This window comes from Dermacentor andersoni, chromosome 9, assembly GCF_023375885.2.
Source record: "Dermacentor andersoni chromosome 9, qqDerAnde1_hic_scaffold, whole genome shotgun sequence".
Taxonomy (NCBI): domain Eukaryota; kingdom Metazoa; phylum Arthropoda; class Arachnida; order Ixodida; family Ixodidae; genus Dermacentor; species Dermacentor andersoni.
In genome coordinates, this window is record NC_092822.1 from 14,104,398 (window position 1) to 14,121,448 (window position 17,051).

The following is a 17,051-nucleotide window of genomic DNA, read 5'->3' on the forward strand; positions in this document are numbered from 1 at the left end:
GGGCGCTACTCGCAACAATGAAGTTTAATTCCTTGACAGAGTCGAACAAAAATGCCGTTAGAATTCACGTCACCGACTACATGAACCACGTTGCCACCGGGGAGCACGATGACAAGATAGATCGTACGGACAAGAAGAATGAAATTTAGTTACGCATGTGCACGTGTAGCCCTCGTCCTTACTATAAGCGCTCAACTACTGCCATTCAAGATGTACCAAGAGGCCCGTTTCGCCACAGTTGTCGACTTAATAATCCTAAAAATTCTATATTGAAGATTTTTCCGGCGATGGCATGAAAGGCCATGGAATTTTCTCTTCTATTTCTTGCTGTGCAGTGCATTTATGGTTTCTGTTTTACCATGAGACAAGTTGGTTTTGCGCGCTCTCCGTGTACTTTCTAGGAGAATTCCAGAGTTCGCGCTGCTGCTGGCTATAGGGAGTACACATCGAAATCATCGAGGCCACCATATTGTTGTATGCAGCCAGCGTGGTGAAAGGCTGTGCTTTGTATTGATCGCTTCATCTTAGCAGCGTAGTGCATGGAATCTGGTAGAATAAACGGCGCAGGTGATGTCACGCGAATGCGCCGTTTGTTCACTCTGCGCTTCACGCGTACGTACGGGTGATTCTTTAGAAAACAAATCATCAATGGTATTGGGCTCTCGTTGAAATCTTCAGGTGTTTCGCGGCCTGCGTTGGTTTAATACTTTGCAGACACGACTGTGACGGCTTGATCTTTGTATCGCGCTTGTTTCTTCACAATGCTAGACCCTAGTGGGATGTGCTATAGAAGTACTATAGTCTTTTCATGTAAATATACTTGATGCAAATAAATTTCTAAGTTAAAAACTTTCCCTCCGATTCTCAGTGCAAGCTACCTTTTCGTGATTTGTGTGTTTGTGTAATAGTAATGGACGGTGACGTACATAATTTCTCAATAATTACGCAAAGCTTCAGAGTGTCCGCTAAAAATTTCAAGGAATACTAGGACTAGGCGACCCCTTATGCAAACGGGACTATACAGAAGAAACGATATAATTGGCATAGTGTTACCGGTGTATGTTGTTTATTTAGCTAATACAGGTGCTTTCCTTTTGGCCGCCTAGGCTGGAGGGGGCACATAACTCAAATAGTATGCGTATATTGCACTGCAGGGGAAGACGCACTTTTAGAACGCATTGAACAAGATGAACAATTTGCCGTTATCAAAGTATTGTTGCATAAATAACAGCGATGGAGCCGAGAACAAGCAAAAATAATATTTACGTCCGAGCGCGCCTTAGTGAAGCAATGAAGTTAAAGAAAATAAAAACTGATGTTTGGGAAGAAAATCATGTAAATCGGCGTAAGACATGCACGCGTGCTATCCGTGCTCGCGTTGACCTTCTTACGGCGCCTCCTGTCTAAGTTTATTTGGAGTTGCCAGCTATTTATGCCAACAAACGGGGATGACGACAGCCAGTGTTTCAACTCTTCGCACACGTGCAGCGACACTTCCCTTTGAACTCGTATGGGTCGACGGCGCCTGAAATTGAAAACAGAGGGATTCATTTGAGTAAGTCAGCGCTCACGGGAAAAAAAAGAAGAATATATACAATGGAGGACTGAGTTCACTATTTCTTTATCAGTATCCACGCACGCGTGTACTTTTCTCACCACCTCCTCATAAACACAGTGCAGGGCAGCACTATCCACGCAGTGACAACAGAAAAAATGTTGGTATAATAACGCGTTAACCGTGAATTACGGCAAATGTTCATAATACGTATGCACCATTAGCCATTTCTGCCTTAGTCAGTGTGACGATAAGCTAATCGGGTTGAACATTAACGACGAGCACTGGGTGTATCCCTCACTTCCTTGCCGGCTGCTTATCTTGAAGATTACTCAAAAATTACGCCAATGATTCTCCCAGAGAGCTCACAAAAATGCATTCATGCACCGTTAATATTTTACAGTCACGAAACGAAACATTTGCATTTATTTTGTTCTAACACATGCCTCCCACCATTAGCATGCAGAATACTCACTAGACTAATTCGTCGGGCATATAGACTTATGGCTACCAAATGATGATTTCAATGTGATGAGCACCACTTTGAGATCAGTCCAGGCGAAATGGTGCGCCAGGTATGTGGCCAATACCGGAACGCACATCATGCTACTGAAGATGCAACGGAGCACTCTCTTGTCCACGTATTTAAACTTGCTGTAAACATTCCGTCTTGCCTACCTTACACATGAGAGATCTGGACTGCACCGCATATCAAGATTTGCGCTACGGATTATCGGCACTGCTGATGGCCCACCTAAAGCACGTCAACTGGTCCAGGCGACACGACGGAGCGCCACGAACCAGGACCCATATGGAACATTGTAATCCATAATTCGGACTGAGTCATTAGGAATAAAGTCTTCATATCCTTTCAAAACAAAGTCCTTCCGTTGCAACACACCTAAATTGTAAATTTTATATGCACGCACAAGAATAAATGTGGATCACGAAGCTAAACACTCGCTTCCAGTGACGTTTTCTGAAACTGTTTGAGCTAGGGTTTAGTATTCAAGTGGCCAATTATATCCTTATAGCGCGGGACCGTCAGTACGCGATCTGTTACACTACAAGTAATAACGCTTAGGGTAGCGAGCCATCTCAGGCTTCGCTGGCTGTACCGTACTGTGCTGAACAGACTCGAGTCCCGAGTTGCTTTCATTAGGGCAGCAAGCATTCTTGTATTCAAAGTAGGATTTTTTATCAGAGAGGAAGCGCGCTGCAAGAACATGTTACTTGCAACCACAACAAGGTAGAAGCTTCGGCTGGTTGTTTCAGGATAGTTCAGATTTTGTGGGACTCGCCGTGCTAACATAGTGATTTCGGCATTGCGCCGCTGAGCACGAGGACGCGGGATGAAATCCCGGTGCGGCGGCCGGATTTCAATGGAGGCAATATGCAGAAACGCCAGCGTACCGTGCATAGGGGGCATGTTAAAGAAACCGAGGTGGTCAGAATTAATCCGGAGTACCCCACTACGGCAAACTCCAGAGTTTAATTGTTTTTATTTTTTACGATCTGCGCTTTGACGAAGCACACGAAAAAAAAAAAGGACACACAAGTTGCCCCGTGTGCAACTTTTACACAAGGGTTAGTTCCGTAACAGTTTTCGTGCGGCGTTGAAGGTCGGCGCGCGACAGCGTGGTCGGGGGGTGGGGGTAAATGCATCGTATAACGTGTGTCAGAGCCCCGAAGTTGTTTTGAAATTTAATGGTTAAATATTGAAATATAAAGTCAACTTCCGTATAGCTCACTATGAGACACAGTGACTTAAATGCACGTTTTTTTAAACAGTAATAGTTAATTTTTGTTTATGGTTGTACTGGCTCTACGTTAAAAGCCAACTAGGATTTCGTACGCCTACGGCAGTGAAACCCGAAGAACCAGTCAGAACCGCGCTTTAACGCAAAGCGAGGGCATGAGTCAAGCAGGCAGACCACTTGTACCGCCTTCCGACGAGTGTGAGGACTAGTTCACACGGCTTTGCTGTCTTTGATGGACGAGGTATCAGATTGGCGTTCCGATCACTGGGTATCACAACAACAAACAACACCTACGTAGCGACATCTGCATAATGCTTTGCATTACATATATGTCAAGTCGAGTCGGCTCTGCTTGAATTTTTTTTTTGCTTGGGCTTCGTTTTAGTGCTTGTTGGTCCTACAAAATAAGAATTTCCAGCTCCTCCAACTTCCTGAACTTGGTAGCATTGGTTGTTCCAGTGCTAGCGTTTCTAGTGAAGGTGGCATTTTCTGTCTTAAAGGTCTTGCGAGAGACTATGGAACTTTTGGAACAGGCCATGGCGTAGGCTTAAAGCCAAAGTGCAATTTCCCCTAAAAATACATAAATTGCGCTTTTACATTCTAAACAAGGATCACTTGAACGGAATGTTGTGGATGTTATACAGTCACAGAAGCGCAGCTTAATATAAATACAAACGTATCGACCAGACGCCGTCATTCACGTCCCGACAATTTCTAAGGAGAGGTTATTGATTTCCCAATGCCATTTATTGATGGTGCTGGACGTCCCATCGAGCGTTGGGAGGCTCTGGAGCGATTATGACAACTTATGTTTTATGAACCTGCGCCTAAGTGTGAAAGCACAATACCTTTTTTTTTCACTCCGCTCCCTTCGAAATTTGGTTCAAGTGCCTATAGTTAAACCTTGTATCGGTGGCACTTACCTTCGAAGAGCACTTGACAGACCACGTCCCTGCTACCGTTCGCCCGCTTTCCATTGGCACAGTCAATCCTGATGCCTGTGTCGTACTCGCAGAGGTAGTAGAATGACGTCACGTTCGCCACAGCGTGCCAGTGGACGAACGAGTGGCCCGGTTGCAGCATCCGCGAACGGCAGTCCTCGTTGGCCTCTCGCTGCAATTGCTCGGGGCTCGCAGCTCCCGCTGCTGATTGCATCAATGCGGCAGGCGACGCCGACGGCACCGAAAGGCATGCGCGGTATGGCAAGTTTTATTTGACGGTAAACTGATGTCCAAGTCTTATTAAGCGGTGACTATTAAAAATACATTCTTCGAAGTTTTCAAGGCGTCTATCACAGGTGACGTTCTAGGTCATGAGATGCTTGTAGTCACTGTGTTTACTAAGCGAAAAGCCACCAGAAAAAGAAAACAAAAAGAAAAGATAAAGCGACAACTTTGTTACTAGAGATATACGCTGAACCTATATAAATGTAGCATGTTGCACTTAGGAGAGAAAGCTGAACTCTACCGGCGATAGGTATCACACTTTCGCTTCCGAGCCTCATAGCTTTTTATGGATGTGTTGAAAATCGAAAAGGTTGAAGAAAATTGGAGCACAAAGCAGACAAATCTATAACTATGCACCAAAAGCATTTGTCGAAATTTTGTAAACTACATCTGATAGAGCATCTAAAGTGAGCAGATTTGATGTATGCGTTCATAGCTTATGGGAAAGTGTTGCAATGTTTACGGGGGTTTTGCAAAAGTACTACTCGAAAATTACTGGTATAGTTCAAGGTGGTGTATAATGCATCGATTTCGCATGCTTTAACTGCCTCAGCAGCTGCAGTTTGACTTAAATGTTATGTTTTTTTGTTATTTCTGGGGTACTCAATTGTAAACTTCATGCATCAGATTTTTTCTAACTTTCGGCAGTTCCTGCAAAAAAAAAAGAAGAAGAAAAGAAAGTGATAGCCTAAAGAAATCTGTTCTTACAGTTGGTAGTCTTTACCCTTTACTTTTAAGCGCAGCAAACCTAATCGAAATCTGTGTTGGAGATGCCGGGCAAAAACGTTTCTCCGTTCTCATGCATAGATAGAAGCTCCAGAGGTAAAGCTTTCTCTTAGCGGGAGCATCAAGGTTCTGTCTGGGCGCCAAAGGGGATATGCGCAATTCTGCGAGTGCGCTTATCCTCACACCTTGTCCGACCTAACCAAGATGGGGGACCTCGGGCTAGAATCGTAAATAAGGAGTCAACGTGCTGGCTGATGGCATCATTCCCGACTCCATGCGTCCCCGCATCATCCAAGTTTTGGAAAAGCGCGTCTCACCTTTAAACGTGCTACTCCGGGAACGCAGCCATCTTGGTAAGGGCCCGTTAGTTGTGTGGGCAATAGGAATGATGGGTAGTACATGGATTCGCCTAAACTTCGCCTTTCTGGCTTTAAATGGCTTCGTGACGTTGCAAAGGGATCATTTTTAAAAGAAAGTACTGCGTTATAAATAGTCACGTAAATCTTATTACAACTGTCCGACGGCAGCATTCCAACACAGGACCTCTAGCACAGAAGCCCGATATTGAAACCGTTACGCCACGGACGCACGGACAAGCGGAACCACTGCATTAGCAGTGATTATGCGTGCTTGCAGCGTCTTATTACCTTCTGCACAAAAAAAGTGTAAATCGCTTTGAGATTTAAGATAATTAGGCCCAAATAAAGCGTAATAAACCAAGCCACAAGAACGTCTGAAGCCCCAAGCGCGAAGATCAAACAAATCCATGTACTACGTACCCATCATTCCCATGGTGGCTAAACGATCGTAGCGCCACAGTTCTCTCTAGTAAATGTAGGAAACATTATGGTGCATAGCAGTCCGAGAGGACAGTGAATTTTAAGCCACGAACACCGACGGTTTTCCGCCGAATGCGTCTCTATCCTGCGCCATCGATGCCCTTCGCCTCCAACAGCGCTGGTGACGCCCCCCATGACGTTTAGCGCTGTAAGAGACCTGGCAGCTGTTATTCTGCTACACAGCAGCGGTTGCCTCGAATGCTGCTTCGCGCCAATATGGCGCCTAGCGTTTGGTTAGAGCACCGGCCAATGGACTCGAGTGCGTCGCTAAACATTGCTATCGCTGCGAATCCATCGCCCTTCTGGCAATACAGCGAATTTTGTGCGAGTGGCTGATCTCCAGAGAAACCGTTGACAATCTTGCTATTCGACCCTTCATTTCAGAGACCTCAACAGTGGAGCTTTAAGAATATCTGAAACGAAGTGCAGTTTTTGCAAACCAGGGAAATTGTGCTCTTCACAACGTATATTTGGCCCCCATCAGGTCTCTGAAAAGGCGTATAGATCGGGCCATAATAGTTTTTAAAATGAAAATATATGGCTGTGACTGAAAATAAGGAACACGTGTATTTGATGATTTACTGCCTGCTGGTCATGCTCGGGAACGTTCACCGGTGATGGAACGTGCAGGATCCATGCTTACCATTTCAGGTCACAGGGGCGTGACATTTACAGGTTTCGGTCGATTCGGCGAGCCGAGGGGCTCTTATTCGACGCTGCTACGCACGCAATAGGAGTCCGGAACTGCCTTTTCCTATTTTCCAGCGTCACGCAACTCACTCGTCAGCTGCGAATCTCTGAGGACGTCAGAAGCGACCCACATATTTTCTTTTGTCGCCGTTTCGGTATAGAGCGTTTTCGACTCCCTAACTCTGTTTTCTCGAATGCCATTAACTCACAATCTCGTTTATAAACACTTTTACCTGTCCTTTTTTCAGTACATTCTCTCATTTTGACGCATTAAAGAAGAAAGACTGTAAAGTGCCATCTAAAGAATGTCACGCGATACGACCGTAGCTGGTACCACGAGGACGTCTACTAAGACGCGTCGACTACTCGACGAAATGACGACCTCGATGACAGCACAGGAATGAAAGACACCGTCGGCGACGCCTTATTTTTTAGACGTAGCTGGCCTGCTATTGAGTTCTGCATGGGCGCAGATGGAGTGTTCCAGTAACTTCTCCTTTCGATCGTGACGAACAGGATGGTATGCTATGAGGGTCACAAAGGCGGCGCAAGGTATACTGAACAATTGTCGCTTAAAATAAAGCGAAATTGCACGGCAACATGGACACCCGTTCTGCTATTACACAGTTAAAAAGAATATTCACTTGACTAATAACCCATTCAGATAACTTCGAAGTACATTTGTAATCAAGAAGTCACAGCGATGAAACTCTTTCAGCGTGCGTTGCAGTTTTGTGGGGAGCCTTGAACTACTTAGGGTATTATATCAAAGATATCTTGAAGACCTTCTGGAGGGCATACAAAATAGGGCGAGCCGTTTTATTTCGAGCATTTATACTTATCATTCAAGTCTAGCCCGAATAAAGATTGGCCTGTCATTGCCATTTTATCATTATTTCATTGATTCATTCACACAGCTGTTCTACCCATATCAAATCTGAAAGACACACTGTGGACGTCACGAGGACTGCACAACCAGTTCAGCTATACCCACATTTGTGGAATTGCACACACTTTCAGCGTTTCAGCTCTTCCTCGTGCTATCTGTCAATGGAACACTCTTTCGGATAATATCGCTTCCCAATCCAACCATGACGCATTTCGCAGTCGACTGACTGGTCGATCACTTTGCCGTTACATTAAATTATGAGGTTTTACGTGCCAAAACCACTTTCTGATTATGAGGCACGCCGTAGTGGAGGACTCCGGAAATTTTGACCACCTGGGGTTCTTTAACGTGCACATAAATCTAAGTGCACGGGTGTTTTCGCATTTCGCCCCCATAGATATGCGGCCGCCGTGGCCGGGATTCGATCCCGCAACCTCGTGCTTAGCAGCCCAACACCATAGCCACTAAGCAACCGCGGAGGGTTCTGGTCGTTCTCTGTCTTCATTTTTACTTCTGTCTTTATTCTTTCCCTGTAGCGTTCTATATCCTTACTAAGCATCTTCATTGACTTTTAGTGCATAAATTTCTTGAACGTCTTATGTTCATTATTTATTTTTCTGAGCAAATCCCGTAGGAGTTCACACACTTCTCATAATCGGTGAACCTCCGTCGATGACAGAGTTTATTGTTGATGTGTTTTTTTTTACTTTGCATAGCGGTGATTTACCATTTGATATGTCTTCCCTCGCGCTTGTATGCTTACTCTGTAACACAATGATCTTCATGTAATATTTACACGTGTAATTCCGCCTGTATGAGCTCCTGTTTTAGAGCGCAGCTCTTAATAGCCCGTTTCAGTGGCGAGCGTCGGCAGCGTCGGCGTAACAGAGCGAACGAGCATCGCGAAGAGTGAAGGCGAACGTGGAGCGCAGCGGCTGATGAAAGAAGGGCCATAGCGAAGAGAGGAGGAGGGTGCAGCGGAACCATTAGGCAGAAAGCGGAGGAGCGGACGGGAGACGGTCTGCGCATGCGCTGAGTTGCCGGCGACCACAGCATCCGCAGCCGCGTGGGCGATCTCATCTGCGCTTCCGAGGGGAGGGCGGGGCAGGGTGCCGTGAGGTGGGGAGGACTGCGCTCAGCCGCCGCGTGTGCTGCTGAGGTCAGTCTGTGGTAGCAGCGTGTCTTACGGGAATCACTGCTTCTGCAAGGGGCGATAGCGAGAGGCTACGAGTGACACTCGATGTGACGCACCCTTGGTTGAAACGCCGATGACACCGGTGGCATGACTTCTCCGCGATGAAGGACCGCTCTCGTCTTCGGTGGAACGAAAGCGTGAGAAGAAAAGTGCAGTGTCGCGCAAGACGGGCTTGTGCGGCGACGATGGCTACGATATGAAGCCAGAGTAGCGCGCGTCGTCCGTATGGAAACAAAGCGCTACATGAGTGGAGCTCTTTCTGCGGCGGCTGCTGTGAATCGCACCCACGCGTCACTCATGCGCTGCCTCTTGCGATCACCCCAATTAGTGAGGCAGACGCACCATACTTCACCCTGTTCGAAACATGCCGCACAAGCCAGATTGTCCGCGCCAGCCAATATATCGCGAAAATAAAAACATGTAGAGAGCTACGCTCACATTTTGCATTAGGGAGTATCGTAATCTTCGGTGAACTTTTTTTTTCATCCCAATTGAATTATTGTATTGACTGTTTTCACGTCACGTTTTATTGCGTTGTACGAATACTGCTCTTGTTACGCTGACGCCTTTTTGTTGTTTTAAATGACGCTTGTTCTACGTTTATGTAACCGTAGTCCCTCCTTACCCAATGCCTTCATAATGGCCTGTAAGCTATTCCTAGATAAATGAAATAAAGATATCCTGCTTTATCCTTGTCTGATTTGAACTTGTATAAAAAAAAACAAGTTCAAGTTCAAACAAAACAAGTGAATAGTATTCAGAACATGCTAGATGAAAGGTTGTTTTTGCGCGTCGAAGTTTTACGACTGTCCTAATGTATTGTTCCCCGCACTAAATCCCTGTATTCATGTAGCAGTGTGGTGGCCAGGTCATCTCAAGCTCTTATAAACAGCTTTTTTTTTTTCATGTTACTAGCATCACGGCTTTGTTACTGCTTGTCAAATAAAATTAGTATTCAAACAAACTCTTTTATAAACATGCGCAAGTTGTAGGTTCGGCTCGCACCGGCGGCAATGTGTTCTTTCGTCCGCTTTCATTTCCCTTTAGCTTATCGTTTCTACACTTCAATTAAAAGCTTCAATTGGTTTTCCCTGTGCTTTCCTTGGCTTCGTTATCTGTTAGCTTCATATGGTTGTGGTTAACAAAAATTAAGCCCCTTAGTTCCCCTTTTTCTCGTTTATTCCACGTTTTAAATCATGTAATATTTTCCTTCCTTAGAAAGCAGATGTAGAACTGTTTTCAAGGAGATTCTCGTCAAAAACTGAGGTTTAACACACTGAGTGAACGAATGCTTTATGGGGGTGGTAGTCTCGGGATACCTACTAAGCATTAACGCTTAACTTAGGCGTGCTTAGCGCTTACAAGCGTTATTTGATTCTAAGAATTACTTCAAGTCTTAGATACACCCCACTGTATACGGGACGCCACAGTGTTCCATGAGTAAACGTGATTGCTGGATGTGTTTTGCCTCTTCCCTCTGTCGTCGTCGGTGGCGGCGGCCATCTTGTTTCTCTTTCTCGCCCTCTTCCCTCATGGTACCACATCGAGATAATTCCTGAAAATTTTGAGCCACCTGTGCAACTCAAGGTTTTCTAATAATTATCTTGAATATATAGCGAAAGAATGGAACCAGCTTGCGAGAATATACACGAGAATGCTACTCCACCGACCTTCGGCCCAGAAGGCAGTGAAGGTGATTTTGTGCTTTCCGAGAACGACTGTTTTGTGCAAGCGCCTATGACTGTGTACTGCTGTCCGCGCCCGTGCGTATACATTCACCGCGTTCTTCTCTCCCTTCTTTATGTTCGACCTTTCCCTTTCCTTACCGCAGGGTCGTTAACCAGATTCCTTTCTGGCTAACATACCTACCTCCTCTCTTTCATTTTGGTCTCACTTCTAGTGTATTTTATTTTTACCAAGAAACGCTGCTGCTATCGTAATGAATTTGATGAGTCATATTGCACTCTTTAAACCTGTTTTGAAGTTGTACTGTTTTACTTGAGTAGCTCTCGACAACGTTATGCATTTGGGGCACCATTGTGTTCTGTGTTGAAATTATGCTCCATATGTCCTTTTAGTATGACGTGCTTTTATCACCCCGTTTTTGCAGCTTTCATATAATTTTATGCGCTAAGCTATCGCTATCAAGGCGTACACTCGATACCGTTATAAATTGCAGCGTGCTTGTCAAAATTCACTGATTATTAATTTGCTTTCAGTTCTGTTCTGCTGTACAGGGTTTGCTGCGAAGAGATTGAGGTAAAAAGTGCCTCGGCTATTCTAGTTCACTATGTTAAGCAGCAAGAAAATACAGGAATAAATGATAATGCTAAAATAAATGAATGAATGCAAAACAAAATGAAACCAATAAAGATAACATCATTGCAGATAGTTCACTGACGTCTGTCCATGCCGCTACCCGGATAAGGTATGCACTTTGTAGACCATGGGCAATATCAAAACGGTGTATTTATCAAGCTTCCTTGTCTAGGCCGATCCTTTTCAAAGCTGCTTATGTTGTGTAGCAGATTGCTGGCTTCACTGTGCTCCCTAGAACGTGGCCAGTTGCTGATACATAAGCTATGAGACATTGCACAATGGGCCGTACCAACAGTGCTACTAAAACATGAAGAAACAAACAAATATTCAGTCAGGGAAAATAAATAAGGCCGCGGAAAAACAGTGAGATTGCCCGGATTAGCGGCGCGTTCACATGTACCCGGATCACGGTGGCTTAGCTAACGCAAGCTGTGTCCACATATTCTTACCGATTTTCATGGTCATTTGCGAAACTTGCCAATGCTGATTCACGGTAGCGAAGATTGTGTCCAGACCTAGGCAGATTTATCTTGAACTTTATGTGATTCGGGAAGCAAGAACGACATTCTTCGGCTAAACATCGCCAGGTTGTGGGTCGCAGCGCCCACGAGTGCCGAAGGGGGTAATAGGCCAAAGTATGCTTTTGGGCTGTGCTTTGAAGCTTATCAGTCAGTCTAAACTTACCGCCGTTTCTATCTAAGCTCTATATTTTCATCTATTAGGCCTTTCGCGACTACAGAACTACCTGGGCTAGACCGGAGGCTCGCGCTGTGGGCAACAGAACAGACACATTTGCTTATGAGTTTCACGATAAAATGTTAATGCGAACATTACGCGTGCCGCTTATCGCGCGGCATGGTAGCTGTGCGCCTATGGCGTTGCACTGCTCTACCGCCAGATCGAGGGTTCGATTTGCGGCCGTGGCGCCACATTCCGAATTTCGAGAGTCGAAATGCGAGAGAGCCCGCTTCTATAATATACGCGCAGGAAAGCCAGGTCGTCAAAAGAGACGGATGCACATTCGCTATGACATGTATAGTCTAAAGTGCCTGATAACCAATCAACAAGTTGCGCAAGTGTGCTTCTGCGGCATTCGCTAACAAAGGGTTAATTGTATTTTGTGCTCACTTTTTATTTCGTCACGGCTAGCTATCGATGCACCTAATGAAGGCTTGGCGCTATGTATCGCTTCAAAGCATGCAATCACAAAAGCAGCATCACTATTTTTTTTATAGAAATGAAAATAAAAGAAAGAGACGTAGTCACCTTACAATGGTGACGGCTACTCCTTTTCGCATAACGGAAACAACAATATAAAAAAATATCTAAAAAAATGAAAATAAACCACATTATAGGATCAGAAATCCACAGCACACAGTCCTATACACCCATGAACATATTAATATAAAACTCAAACGCAAGTTGCGCCACAATGAGTTTGTAAACAAAGTCACAAACACACACAAGCGGCCGTGATGTATAGACTGCGATGAACATATCAACAGATTAGGAATTACACAGAGTTTAAATGATGCACGCGCAGAACACAAAAAAAAGAAAGTGTAACACATATTATACAAGCACTAATAATTAAAAATAATAGAAGCAAGTAATAGTAACATTGTGGGGCTATTCAGTGCAATATCTAGTACTTGTTAAGGATGCCTGTCTCTTCGTAAAAAATGTTCAAGTGCGTTAAATGCTTTTCGCTGTGCGATTTTCGATGGCCATGGGCCCAGAAATTTTTCGATTGAGAAAGGCCGGCGAGGATCAATGGAGTGTAGCTCTTGTTCTAGCTGCCGTCTTTGCATCGCGTATATGGGGCATTCCAGGAGTAGATGGCGAACTTCCTCATCGTCGGGGCCATAGGAGCAAGCGGGGGAAGAAGCCTGTTTCATGCGATATAGGAAGTGTTCGGTGTATGCTGTCCCAAGGCGCAGTTGATGAATTAGTGTCTCTGTACTTTTCGGAAGTTCTACGTCCAGCTGGTATTTTAACTGAGGGTCCACTTCCTAAAGAATTCATTCTTTAGTATTTTTATTAAGCAAGGTTGATATACACAAGTGCTTCTTTAGTACTCTCAATATGCGTTTCGTGTCTTTTGGTGATAAAGGGATGAGTTGAATTTCTGCATCTTTATGGGCCAGTTTTGCCAACGAGTTCGCTAATTCATTGCTTGCTATACCAGCATGTCTCGGGACCCACGGTAATGTCACTTCATGTTTTCTTTCATTAGCCTGAGTTAAACTGTTCAGTACTGCGTATGTTATTCGTGCGTGTGGTTGGCTGTCATCAATATATTCAAGACATGCTAAAGCCGATAAGGAGTCCGTGCAAATTAGCCACTTTGTTGGTGTCTCATATGCTTTGATAAAATAAGTGGCTTGGAGAATTGCCACTAATTCCGCTATTGTTGGTGACAACGTGCGTACAAGTCGACAAGCGTACTCTACCTGTAAAGATGGTATAACATAAGCTCCAGTCGCACTTTCTTCGATTACAAAACCGTGCGTGTAGACGTGAATAGAGTCCTGGTACTCGTCAAATAGGTGATGTAACGCTAATTGTTTCGCTGCTAATGTGGAAATTTCACTTTTATTTTTAAGCCCTTTGATTGACGTTTCTATTTTCGGCGCTTACGGAAGTCATGGTGGGTAGCGGAGGTCTGGGTGCCAAGAAACTGATCGTGCAAGTCGTGATTTATGCTCCTGAAACACGGCGTGTATCTGTGCACCCGAATGGTTCTCTATCAGAGAGAGAAATGGGTGCGCACAATGCTGGGTAGAAATTTTGAAAAGATGTTGGCATGTTTTCAGGCTGCAAATTACGGTGAAATGTGGTCCCCGAGCTTCTGCAATAGTGAGGGGACTAGATGTAGCTAGCGGGACTCCTAGACACACTTGTAAACTCCGAGCCTGCAACAGCTGTAGCCGATGGAGGGACGTTGCAGATAATGTTTAAGGCACACTGTGAGAATTACAATGTGTCGACTGAAATGAACTTGCCCTTTCAACTGTACGTAAATGAGGACACTTTCAGCTGCAACCTTTGACCAGAAACTGACAGGAAATAGCGCTAAGAAGGGAATTTGCGTTGGTTGATTATACCTAGCAGACGCGTATATTTAAATAACCAGCAAAAAGTGAAAATTCATCGCATGCAGGACATATCACTCATTGTTATGGGGACAGCTGATTCATACTTGTAATAGGACGTGAAACAATGTGATGTAAGACCAGGACAGGAAAGAATGTTTCTCTTGGACTCTCTTTCCTGCCCTAGTATTATTTTACATTGTTTCGCGTCTTATATTACTCCATAAAATGCAGAACAGCAGTGCAGGCTATGTGCTGTCAAAATTTGCTTAGTGCTTCTGAAGACTTGCTAACTCACATACGCTTAAAAGAAATCTTAGGTATGCGTTCTTGTTATGATGCTTACCGTCTTATGTTCTAGTGTGTGCTGGCGACGTGCTACAGCTTTTGATTGGAGGCTAATATAAACTAGGGAAATACACGCTTGCGCGCTATTCGGCTCCAAGGTGTCCATTACATAACAAGCTACATGACATGATTTACGGCCTTAAATGTAGTGCCCGCCTTTCACCCTAAACCTCTCAGTGGATATTTGGAGGCGGCGAAATCGTGATCGTTCAGACTTACCTTGGTCGACAGGTTTCAATACGAAAATGAAGAGTAGAGTAGTGATTTCACTTGTAGTTATCATCGTGGTTTTCATCGCACTCTATCTAGGCTTGTAATGTCGCGATATAATATTGAGAGCGAGAGACGTATGCTCCTCAAGTTGCGCTACGGGGCACGGCTAATGATGTCAGGTATAGGCGGCTCTAGTCAGTTTTCCAATGGTTATTTCAGACTAGATGAGGAAAATAAACGTTATGTACCCAATAAATGCTTGAACGTTGAAACGTATATGGTTTAACCGCTCTTCTGCGAAATTAGAAGTCCAGGTGTTTATTGGCAACGAAAGACGCATGCAGTTTCTGCAATAGGCTGAGTGCCTTTGTGGCGATCTAAAGCGTCGTGAAAGAAAAACCTGGAAGACAACAGGGTTCAGTTTCCGAGCTCACGGTGTTTGATGCCGTTCTTTTCGAGCACGCGTACGAAATGGTGGACGTCTCTTTATCGTACGTATCACAGTTCTGCGCCTCGTAGCACCTGTGCTTGTATTCTGCAGCTGTAAGCTTTGGGGATATCGCAAATAACTCTTTCACGTGCTCTGCGACCGTTTGAGTGTAGCCCAGCAAAATTTTGCAAGCTTCTCTTTGCACTGAGCTTGTGGCTAACAGTGTTTGCCTGATTTCAACCGTCATCGTTTGCACCGACTCTTTTTATCTGTGAAATGGCTCCGGTTGCTTGGAATCTCCCGATGTGAATCAATCTTAAGCTGTCGCTTGTGCATGGGTACTGCGTTCACCAACCCGTCAAAATTTATTTTTTCATATGGCGGGTAGCGCTCACTGCAACGCGAACAGTTACGAAGAAACTGTAAAAATAAATAGCTTCTCATGTTACTGTTACCATTGAGTTGGCAATGAAATCGTTGCCGACCGCACCGCCTAAAGCCAGGCAGATGCAATACCTTTCTCGGTGAGCTAAATATTGAAACATTGCACGTTGCACAGTACACGTTGGTGCTCCACAACGCTACAAAAGTGTCGCTGCAGCTTTTGAAGTTTGTGACACACCGCTGTGCATGGTGCTTCACCTGCGACTCCTATGTGACGAACCGTATACCCTGCCGCTTTTATTTCGGTTTTATTTCCTCCTTATTGATCTCCTTCATAAGAGGACAGCTAGCCGGGATCAGCATCACATGACAGAAAGCTTTAAGTCGACGCCAAATGAAGATTTATCTGTTTAAATACATGTGTGATGAAGAAATTGTCTTAAAGCGAATGCCAGTCCAGTTTAAATGAAATTCCCAGCATTCAAAATAAAATGTAAGATTGCAATGACATTTGAATTTTCGTGTTTGTTTTCTGTACTTATTTTGTTTCACTTTTCCCTTCTTTATTAATGCAGCGAATTGTGGAAAATAATATAACCTAAGAAACAATTGAAGCACCCGGCTTGCAACAGTCCTTAGAACCAGAATATAATATACATATCACAATTCTGTACATTAAATTTACTAGATTATGCATGGTTAGCAAATCGGTTCAGTTTGTAGATATTGTGAAACCGTTATATGCTATGTGAATGTGTGTCTATGTCAAATATATATAGTGATAACTTCGTTAAAATGTCAATTTCAACATAATTCCCCGAAAAACGAGTCAGGAAAAGCAGATATAATTGAAGAATACAGCAAGTTGTTTAAATGCTTTTTTTTTTACACAATATATGTTTAGGATGTTTTGAGATCCTTTTTAGTCAAAATAAAACTACAGGCATCACAGCGATGCGATGCGATACCAGGGCCGGGTTGCACGAACAGTTAATAAAGTAAATAATTGCGAATTTAAGAACACGTTCTTAAGTTTTCCATAGACAACGCCTAGTCCGCACAAGAACGCGTTCATAAATTCGTTATTATTTTCGTTATTAAATGTTCGTGCAAGACGCCCCAGGTGTAGGGGGCAGGAATACGAGGCGAAGGCGACATAAGACGGCGCCCAACCAGCGACGGGGCTTATTTTTATACGCATTTCAATATTCAATCAATCACTCAACCAACTTTATTTTCTTTGGATAGGAGGAGTACGGGACTAAAAGCTTGAGTAGCTTGACATATTGACAACGGTATGAAAAGAAAGTGACATTGAACAATAACGAAAGAGAAGCACTAGGCGACAAGGGATAGGCACGTAGTAGATTAAACGTGTGCAA

The 17,051-nt window shown here is 44.2% G+C and overlaps 1 protein-coding gene across 1 annotated transcript; it reads right to left on the bottom strand.

Moving 5' to 3' along the window:
* Positions 1-1,038: 1,038 nt before the first annotated feature.
* LOC129383767 (uncharacterized) lies at positions 1,039-15,088 on the bottom strand. Its single transcript, XM_055068545.2, has 3 exons — positions 14,862-15,088; positions 4,239-4,460; positions 1,039-1,525 (listed from the first exon to the last, which is right to left on the bottom strand). The coding sequence occupies exons 1-3, from the start codon at positions 14,935-14,937 to the stop codon at positions 1,467-1,469; spliced, it is 357 nt and encodes a 118-aa protein (XP_054924520.1). The 5' UTR covers positions 14,938-15,088; the 3' UTR covers positions 1,039-1,466.
* Positions 15,089-17,051: the final 1,963 nt, after the last annotated feature.

What these genes read in the sequence shown, in the direction of transcription:
- LOC129383767 (XM_055068545.2), bottom strand. Translation starts at nt 14,937, where the DNA reads ATGAAAACCACGATGATAACTACAAGTGAAATCACTACTCTACTCTTC. An exon ending in ATTGAAACCTGTCGACCAAG is followed by an intron (nt 4,461 to 14,861) that starts GTAAGTCTGAAC and finishes TGATGCAATCAG; the next exon opens with CAGCGGGAGCTGCGAGCCCC. An exon ending in CTGTCAAGTGCTCTTCGAAG is followed by an intron (nt 1,526 to 4,238) that starts GTAAGTGCCACC and finishes TTTCAATTTCAG; the next exon opens with GCGCCGTCGACCCATACGAG.